This window comes from Pocillopora verrucosa, chromosome 4 (genome assembly GCF_036669915.1).
Source record: "Pocillopora verrucosa isolate sample1 chromosome 4, ASM3666991v2, whole genome shotgun sequence".
In the NCBI taxonomy this organism is placed as follows: domain Eukaryota; kingdom Metazoa; phylum Cnidaria; class Anthozoa; order Scleractinia; family Pocilloporidae; genus Pocillopora; species Pocillopora verrucosa.
This window is the reverse complement of record NC_089315.1, coordinates 18,640,330-18,650,732: the sequence shown is the minus strand read 5'-3', so window position 1 is coordinate 18,650,732 and position 10,403 is coordinate 18,640,330. Positions and strand designations below refer to the sequence as shown.

The 10,403-nt window shown below is 37.0% G+C and overlaps 1 protein-coding gene across 1 annotated transcript; it reads right to left on the bottom strand.

Annotated features, from left to right (window-relative positions):
- Positions 1 to 4,934: 4,934 nt before the first annotated feature.
- LOC131778113 (uncharacterized) lies at positions 4,935 to 10,286 on the bottom strand. Its single transcript, XM_059094499.2, has 6 exons — positions 10,057 to 10,286; positions 9,443 to 9,694; positions 8,933 to 9,187; positions 8,518 to 8,643; positions 6,807 to 6,991; positions 4,935 to 5,938 (listed from the first exon to the last, which is right to left on the bottom strand). The coding sequence occupies exons 1-6, from the start codon at positions 10,235 to 10,237 to the stop codon at positions 5,591 to 5,593; spliced, it is 1,347 nt and encodes a 448-aa protein (XP_058950482.2). The 5' UTR covers positions 10,238 to 10,286; the 3' UTR covers positions 4,935 to 5,590.
- Between the last annotated feature and the right edge of the window lie 117 nt (positions 10,287 to 10,403).

Genomic DNA, 10,403 nt, shown 5'->3' with positions numbered 1-10,403 from the left:
ACAGCGTAAGATGAGTGATACTGTATTTCTCAAGTTATTTTTTGGAATGTGACAAAACGGAAGTGTCATAGCGTGATAAGGAGCCAACATATGATTGCTTGATAGAAAGCAAAAAACGCAGAATTACGTATATTTTCTCTTTTGTAAGCAGCATACACTAGTGAAAAGTTCTTATAATTGTTAACTTCTAAACTATTTAGCCGAGATTGAATTGTTATCACGTTTGTCCTAAAAGTATTCTGAGATCAATGTCGTATAACCCATTCATGTGTGCATTTGACATTTCGGATTAGCAAGCTATAGGTGACAGTAGTAACACAAAAGTCGCGAATAAAAGAAGATATTATGTACAGTACTTCTTTTGCATCTTTGCGTTTCCTTTTCTCTCCAGCTGTTCTATCTACGCCGTGCTGGCAATTGAAAACTTTCTTTCCCAAAATTAGGGAAGGCACACCAGTAAAAAACGAATTTTTGCTCCCTAAATATCTCGTGCACCTTCCCAGAGTATATTGTGACTTCTATCCGAGGAAGGAGGTGTAAGCATTAATTTAACCCGAATTATTCCACAATTGTGGTATAATCTAAGCCATGCCAGAGGACTCGAACCAGATGAACTAGTGAGAATGCTCAACAGCGAGACATGACTTCTCCTTCTTGATAGAGTGCTCAATTTGGAAATGAAAGCAAAGCTTTGTATTGCCAAAGAGCCATATATATATATATATATATATACATACCAGTGTTTCTGGAACCTTTGTCAGCTTTAAAGCAAGAAAACTTCGTCGTCAATCTTGTTTCAAACTCCGCAATGAGTCTATACGTCTAATCAACAGAATTAACGTATCCTAAATCATCCGCATGTCTACCATCAAGCAAAGGTTCGCGCCCTAAAATTCCCGCCATGCTGTTTCTGTTTGTTCCTCACGAATCATGGGATTTACAGCTCCGGATATTCGGCTACAACACTCGCGGATTTCCGAGAATCTTCGGTTATATTTTGCAAGTCATTTTAAAAATATTCCATCTCACTCCCTCTCGACCGAGGTGGTTTGTGGTTGATGGAATCTAATGCTGACCATATAGCGCGAGCTTTAAAAATGTCAACAAGCAAAACAAACATGGCGGCTCGATAAGTCTATTTTCACTCGCTAAAATTTCCATAACAACATAAGTATCTCTTCACGACCCTTTCAAATACTTGAAAAATTAAGAGAAACCGGTTACGAAAATAATGCTTTCAACGTATGAACCCAATGTTTGGAAACGTTGAGGGAGCCAGACAGATGTATGATCGATCGTTCAGTAGGGAATGATTGATCATAATGAAAATGATGACTCTAAGAATTTTTCTATGCTATGTAAAGATCTGTTAAATTAAAGTTCATTTTCCATCTTAGTCTTAATTTCAAACCTAAGTAACCCTTGATTTTGTGCCAGCAGTAAGAAGAAAACTTTCTTGAGTTTCAAAGTCCCTCGTTGAAACGACCTGAATTGAGGCGTACCGGAAACTACTCACAACATCACTAACGTGTCACGAAAGTTTGCTATTTATGATAAGTACTAGAAAACATCTGTCTGTTCACTCGAAGTAGTCTTAATTTGTACACCACGTACTCGAAATTATTAACAATAATATTGAACGCTTATGGCAGGCCAGGAGAGGAAATATGAGTAATTAAACGAGGATGTATATTATGATTTGTAACTATAAATACCAGATCTTTTTATAGGTCTTTAGATAGCCGTGACAGCTGTCTGGAGATTTGCATTGCATTTTTGTCAAATAGCGTGAACTCCTGTCAATCTGGACACGCTACTTAGAACTTATGACTCATTTTGTTCTTCCAAAAGGATACTTTTATATTACCTTTTTCAAAAATAACGTCAAAAAGTTCTAATTGAGGGAATTAAACTAAAAGGGTCAAGCTTCAACATGATGCATATCATAACTTGTAATTATATACGGCAGACCTCTTCACGGGCCTGTGAAGTTGACCTTTATTTTACCTCTGCGAAAAACACGCAAAGTACATAATTTCAATGGATCACTATGCAGACTCAAACATAACAACAAAACAAGAAATTTATATTTACAAAAAGATAAAGGACTATCCACAAGCGCACAAAATTTAAAAGCAGGATTGCGTTGCGTTGTGACTTACGAGGTTGCCAAAGTTGCATAATTTTTCATTGTTTTGCCGGGGGACAACGACCATCTATGCGTATTTTGAACTTTTCGATTTTTTTGGAGAAAGCAAAGCGCGATAAATCTTTTTTAGGCTCAGGCCCCACTTTGGGAAATAAATATAAGGTGCACCATCATTGGGCTGATTGAGACATAAAAAGACAGCAAGAGACTGAAATAAATGAGTCGTACGACTGTTGACGGCACGAATTACGTAACCAGTCGCGAAAGTTATCGCAGAGACAGTTGTGAGTCACGCGACCCTTTCAACACTGGAGGTAATCTAGAAATCCGCTCCTCATACCAAAAATCTTCAATTCAGTGACCTTGTTGTGAAATTTTTCACTACATGGTGGGGGGCGCTCTAAAATAAGTTTAATTTCGCGCAGTATAATTAAACTAGTAATCTGGCACCCCATGAGGAAATTGCATCATTACCCAAACTTATTTTCATCATTTCAAGTCTAATGCCGAGCTATTGTTGATTTTCAAGTGAGAAGTATGTATATCATTGTACAATCCTTTGCACTACTGGACTGATTGAGAAAACAGCATTCGACCTGATGCTCAGCCGCTGAACCATAACGTAAATGAAAAAGTTTGCTTTCTTTCCGATGTCAGTCTTAGTTTGCACTAAAATACAACAACGGTGACAACGCAAAAACGTAGAGCCACATGCTTGTTTGGCAATTTAATGAAGATCATGATTATTTCAGATATTGATGGAGAAAACGTCATGTCACCTTGTCAGTGAATCAGATGTAAACACAAAACAATTGTGATTTATTCTAGAGAGACAACCTGCCATCGACAATGTGTCAAGTATTCACTTAAATTGTTACAGACTCGATCCAATTATCACTATAGGGTTTTTGCTCCATATAAAGGTTAGCTTCCTATTAATAAATAGAAATTGTCAACAACACTTTGAGGGTTGAGAAGTCACAACAAATAAATAAAAATCACCTGCGACCTGCTTTCGTTTTTACAAAAACAAACATTGAATTAATTTTTATGGTCTTGATATAAAGTTGGGACAATCTGGAAGCATCGCAACCAGCCGACTTCCGGCAAATATAAGGCGAAAACGTTATCAAAGAACTTGTTCCAAAGTAATAAGTAAAGTATCAGCAGAGCTAAAATATGCTGGCTAAACTCCGTCCTACGTTGATGTCGCAGTTATTTTTTGCTTGTGGTGTAAGACGTACGTGTACTCCTAAATATAAATCATTAAACACGGTAATTTATCCTCTGTGGTTTACCTTGCACAACCTATTACTTGCAACTGAATTTATCTCCCACCTCTGCAATTTTTCTGTTGTTTCAATATTCTTGAATTTCCGGGAGAATTCAGCTTTATACCTGCACTAAATGTTTCATGTGAGTTGAACACGCTCTCCGTTAGTGACAGTTTTAGAGAATGCAAAACAAAACAATACACACCGAACTATCAATTGCTTTGTTCCTTCAAACATACATGTGTTTTAGGGTTATTAGCATAGAATTAGTATTGTAAAGTTAATCCGTGACCAGTAGATCGAATATTTCGCAATCTTGAAATCTTGCCACCCAACGTCCCAAGGTTACTATTAATAACGACCGAACCAGTGAATTTAAAACTGAATTTGGTTGTTAGATATCCAGGAAGGATATATATACTTTGATCGAAGATATTCCGCTATTTTCCTTGAGTTAAACTACTAGCCTTTACTTTCAGCGTAGATGGTGAACTCTTACGCTTGAAAGATTACCAAGTATCTGTTACATAGACGGATGCGCCCAATTTAGCAACAACAAAGGTGCTATTCATAGACCTGTCAAAAGCCGACCCGCTGTTAAGGCTAAATTAGTCAAGCAAGCACTGATTACATCACATCAGCCGCAAAAATGTAGCAATTACGTAACCTGTAATGAAAGTACAAGTCTATTTCAACTTTGATAACCTTACATCCCTTCAAAGTCCTTTTAGACACTTTATCGCTCACATCATTCATCAATATTCATAGCAGCAGACATGACCGAAAACGTTTGGAATGAAACCGAGCACTCATCCACGAACCGCCACATCGTGACAGTCAAATCAAGGGAACTTTCGGACTATCAGTTGTGTGACCAATTTATGCAACTCTAAGAAACAGATGAACAAAGAGTATGAATAAGGACTCTTCATGCTCTAAATTTAATGTAATCATGCTCTAAATTCAAGGGAACTTTCGGCAAAAATGTAGCAATAAGGTAACCTGTCATGAAAGTACAAGTCTATTCAACTTTGTTAACCTTACATCTCTTCAAAGTCCCTTTGGACACTTTATCGCCCACATCATTCATCAATATTCATAGCAGCAGACATGAAATACATTAATTACTAGGAATTTAGGAAAATACATGTTCGGAAAACGTAAATCGCTAAAGGTGTTTTGACAGTGCAAACTGATCATCGATCGCACAATTAAGAATGTTTGGATATGACCTCTTTTGGGTTTTCTTATGCCAAGTTACGTTCCCTTACACTGTGGTTAATTTTCCCCTTCAGTTCACCACTAAATTGGTTTCTCTTCTCGCTGGATCTCCTTGGGAAACAGTTCAATACTAGAATGTCTCTTAAACAACAATCCGACAAATCCAACAACGGTCAATTCGAGTATATTAATGTTGAGACAGTGCTTCGTAATTAGTCAAAAAATATTAGATATAATAATCGCACTGAAAAGGTCTATTAAAGCAGCAAATAATACCGTCAACAGCATGATTTGATGCACTTAATTTTTTAATAATTTAAATCTCAAATCACGTTTCTTAGCTCACACGGAAAAGATTTCTGCTATGTTACAATTTTGAACTTAATACAAGTCGTAAATATACTGCCATAAACAGGTATAAACAAACTGTACAATTTATGGTCAAAGGTGCAGACCTAAAATTTGCTAAAATTCTCAAATTACGTTTCCAAGCTTGCATGGAAAGGATTTCTTATATGTTACAATTTTAAGTCACAATAAGCGTTCAAAATGCCGTTATGAAACAGGTATAGACAAAATGTACAGTTTATGGTCAGAGTTGTAGACCACATATCTACTACAAATCTCAATTTACGTTGCCTAGTTTAAATAAAAAGGACTTCTGCCATATAATCGATTTGGAGTTAATAACAGGCGTTAAAGATACTGCCACAAAAAAGGGTATTATAAACAAACTGTACAATTTATGGTCAGATGCGTACACCACATATTGGCAACAAAGTGGTGGTGTCATTCGCCAGCAATAACAACTAAATCACTTTTACACCATCGTTCTGATCCAAAGAAGTTCTATTATACAATATTAACAAACAAGGCAGTATAAAATATATAATCAAAAATTTCAAACACCAGAATTGTTGTCAAAAATATTATCGGAAATTGGTCGTTAAACGGATAGCGAGGCTTTCCACGAATATCCATCTAAATCATGTTCCTCTAAGTCTCCGTGACTGAGCTGTCGTCTCATTTTCCTTTTATATGGCGATTTGATTGCTAATGGCTTTTGGCAAACCCTCTGCATAATGTGAGCTTTTATGGTCGACTTCTTGCGACGTTCGAAGAAGCAATATCCGCAAGCCCACCAGAATTCGCCTTCAGAACTTTTGAGTCTTCTTCCTTTTCCATGTGGTTGGACAAGTGTTGGTTGCTTTCTCACCAATTTCAACAAACCAAGAGTGTCAAGCTCCTCTACAACGTAGTCAATCTTTGGATTATGACTATAATACGCGCTGACCTGAGATGAAATGAACTTAGCCATTTAGTGGATATATGTCGAAACATATTGAGGATTGAGGTATTTTTTCGGATCGCATGGCTGGAATTGCTATCAATTGACATAAAACTGTAAAGGTACTTCAAAATAGTTTAGTTCCTTGTTGAAACGTGGCTTCCACAGTTTTTTCATTTTTTTCTTTGATATTGTTAAAAAAGATGCTTAATTATTTCTAAAAAGGTTGTGATAATTACAATAAAAGCTTTCCTAGCGACACGACAGTTCTGTAACTCAAAAACCAGTTCTGTAACCCCCATTCTGCATCACCGAATTGCAATCAGCATGTCAAGATATGTCTTTCTGGAATGTTTCATATCAAAAAAAGGACAAAAATCTCCATATTCTTCAGTTTCACAGTTGATAACACAGTATTGAAGCGAAGTGTGGAGAACATGGAAACAATACTAAAATCAAAAATAATGCCCTACTTTTATATTCTAGATTTTTAATCCAAACAATTTTGGTAATAGGCTAAGAAATTTAGAGATTATTCATGCCTATATGATCAATAGAAAAAAAAACTTTCATAGAAAAGTAAGAGCTCTAACCTATACTTTTAAAGATACCTGCATGTAGGAGCCAAACTTAGAGATAATAGTATCCTTGATGTATACCACTATGAATACCACCATATTACTTCTATACATTTCTACTCAGTCACATTTTCAGCGACCTGAACTGCAGGGTTTGCAGATTATGCTTCAAATATCGCCTGCTACAAGGCCGCAATTACAGTTTTCATATAGGTTTTGACTCTTAAGGTATAATTTTACATTTAGGATACCATGTCAAGTAAAATCATAACAAAGGTGAGGCAGTTTAAACTTACCGCACGCGTATCTAAGACTGTGTTAGTTCGGAGCAAGATCTTCGCTGCAGTAATACGTCTGGATGTATGGTTAGAATCCTGAGACATAAAACTCTCAGCAAACGTGTGCTGTGCTGTAAAAACATCATCTTCCTCTAGAGTAAATCGCACAAAATCTCGATTCAAGGCGTCGCGATCCAGATATTCTAAGTGAAAATACATAAAATTCTTTACTATTTAATCGGCTTCTAAAAAGCCATGACTGCCCCAGTTACAGGATTTTTAACTCCTTGTCTTTTCCCTGACAAAAGTAGCATTGCCCTGACAAAAGTAGCATTTCCCCAACAAACTGAATGAACGATTTCGCAAATTAGTCCTGATAACTGATGGCATTCAACCCCTACTCACTGACATCCTCTCCACCCATAACTTTGTGCTTTCAGCAAGTCACATACAGTGTACCTAGACTGATGGCTCTTTAAGGTAATTTTGTTGGAGGAATTTTTTTTTTGGAGACCCAACATCAGCTTGTGGTTCAATTTAATTAATAAAAAAAAATGATAATACGAATCCAGCACTTTTCATGTTTGTGGGGGTATTGCAAATATAATGTGGCAAATTTACATTAACAACTCCGTTGATAAAACCAAATGATATCAATGGCTAAGCTGGTCAGGAATTGGTCAACTGTACTAAACAATGAGTATCATCGACATCAAAAATAGGAAAGTGCCACCCTCTTTCATCATGAAAAGATGAATTAACATCTTATTTTCTTAAAACTTCACATTTCCCTGCCTTCTTTTAAATATGCAAACTTTCCCTGATTCGAAGTGAAATTCCCTGATTTTTCCCTGAACTTGCAAAAATTCACATTCCCTGACTTTTTCCTGACTTGTAGCAACCATGAAAGAGGTGAGTTAAAGAAACTGCAGATGGATAATTTCTTAGAGACATAAACACTTTTAAGTAAAACACTAGTTATAGCATGAGTGAGAGTTTGAAGATAACTATATGTTGGCTTATCAAGTTAGTGCACTTTGACCAATGTATTGAAATGGATTATATATCGTACACGAAAGGTAATACTATTGTACATGTATTGGAGTTGAAAAATAAACTTTGATGACTTCTCAAACACTATAAAATTAGAAAAAGGTAAACGTGACCTTTTAAAGTTTCGCAATTGACCGGATACGACCGGAAGTTCAAGATTTAGTAACAAATGAATTCTGATCGACATCTTCCCATAGATTGAGGCTTAACTTTCTTTTTCTTACGAAATATGGTTTTTTTTTTTACCTTGACATCCAAAATAACTAATTTTTTAAACTTAATAAAGCCATCCTAGGAATTTTTTAGTGCAGTATTGATGATTCGCCCTATCTATTTATGACAGACGTTATCTACACCATGTGATTTATATTTAGCTAGACTCCAAGCCATCATTTGCGCCAATGTTTAGCCTCTTAAGAGTACATATTGAACTGTAATGTGTGCTAGAAGAAGTCAAGAAAAACAATTCCTCTTAAAAGTTAGTAGATCGTTTCGCTTTTAATGATACGAAACAAATCATAGTTCTTAAATTTATGATACTTGTCACCTTTTGTCTGATTTTTTCTTCACTTATTTTTCGAAACATCGCCTACAAAATTATATTGACATCTACTTTTTAATAATCCTTTTAATCAAAAAGGAGATTAAAATATATACAAGGTATTCGACAACTAACCCTGTCTCGTTCCACGATAAGGTGGATGCATGCTTCTTCCAGACAGCTCAGTTACTTCTTTGATGTCAGACCACTTAAACTTTCGAATAATCCTTTGCATGTTACCACTGTTAGGTAAACAGTTACCTATAAGAGAAACCGTTATACAAATTCAATAATGAACATCACCAGAAGCTGGCCATTACCGGCGATCAGAAAATTTCTTCCCAACTGATGTCGCTGGTCCAAAACCATACCTCACAAGAGAGCTCAATTACGACCTTACAAAGACTCTTCTATTACATCAAATATTGAAAATATCGTAACGATCTAAAGCTCTCAGCTGGATGTCGACAAAGTGTTTGACGCCAACAAATGTAGTACTAAGGCATAAAATGCAACAATACTTTGCATCATGAATTATACAATTACTAACCAACTCCATCCCTCTTCATTTTGAAGCTTGCCTTAGTTGTAACTCTGAATGGCCTTGACTTCACAACTCCCCTCAAGCCCGACTTAAATTCCATGGCTATTACCAGTTCCCATTTGTTTCGATGAACTACATCTGCCTTTTCCAGCCTATAGACTGAATCACCTTCGTGTGTTTTGTACACCGACCCAAGATCAACTGTGGCAAGGTGGCACTTTGCCTCGCTTTGTGTAATGTGTACTTCTAACTCCACTGGACCTACAGATTCAAACATTTTGTCAATGAGCCGGGCGAAACATGAACCAAATTAACTTAAACTGTCGAACGTAGCATCTCCTTGTATAGTTTTGTACTTTTATAACTCCAGTGGACCTACAGACTCAGCAATTGCTCAAGACATCAGTACTGGTTGCCTAATCCAGACTAGAACAAAACTTTATCTTCACAGTTACGGTGTCAATCCATTCTCATTTACAGGACAGTGTTTCACGTATTTTGGGATTCACATCTCACCTGTAGTATCGCGAGTCTTGATCGCAGCCTCAGCACACCTTCGAGTGTAGGCCTTAAGACCTGTGATATCATCAGATGCTCGAATCGCCACGGACACTTTTGAGTCCATTAAGGTATATTCTAAATGGCCCTCGTTGGTTTTCTTTGTCTTTTTGTCGTAAACATCTTTCAGATCCATTATCTGAATATCTACCTCTACTTCAAGAGCTTGGCTTCCCAGGCCTGTATTGGCCGTCAAGCTGGCTGGCTCGTCTTCAAGAAATGAATCAGAATGAAAATTTTCAAATAACTTTGAGATCTGTCATGGTCCAAGGGTGGAAGAGTGATCAAAAGGGCAATTGTCACCGTTTTCATACACGATGACAACTGCGAAGTATTAGCGATTGACTTCGTTCTTTATCTTAAAAACTCACACCTGGACAAGGAATTCCGCCTATGGATTTAGTGCTTTGGGTTAGCATTCAAACTCGGGGAAAAAATGACTCATAGCAACGTAAATAACGAGGGTAAACATAACACATTTTACAACTCGCTTAGAGTACGTTCACCATTTGTACTAACATATCAGCATCCCTCACTGCATATACGACAGAAATTCATCAACTTATCTTTACCCTGCAAATGTTCGAGGAGCAAAGCATCAGGTGCACCAAGCGTGGAGCTCAGACTATGTACTTCTTCTCCGTTAAATGGTTCTGTGACACTTAAGGGAGCGAATCCAAGCTCAGACTGAATGAACTCGTCAATATCGTGCAGTCTTTCGTCCAAGAACGCCTCCATATTTAGGTCACTCATTGTGAGAAATATTAAAGTTTGAGATGTGCTCGACAGTCTGCACTGTATCAAGACCTCAAATACTGTTCCTGTGTCTAAAGGCGGTAAATGTATTTATTCCGAATCGGTTGACTTGCGGTTTTCTTTTGCAATGATCACGACCCACGCGCGTGACAAGAGGTGACAG

What these genes read in the sequence shown, in the direction of transcription:
- LOC131778113 (XM_059094499.2), bottom strand. Translation starts at nt 10,237, where the DNA reads ATGAGTGACCTAAATATGGAGGCGTTCTTGGACGAAAGACTGCACGAT. An exon ending in GCTCCTCGAACATTTGCAGG is followed by an intron (nt 9,695 to 10,056) that starts GTAAAGATAAGT and finishes CATTTCTTGAAG; the next exon opens with ACGAGCCAGCCAGCTTGACG. An exon ending in AATGAAGAGGGATGGAGTTG is followed by an intron (nt 8,644 to 8,932) that starts GTTAGTAATTGT and finishes TTTCTCTTATAG; the next exon opens with GTAACTGTTTACCTAACAGT.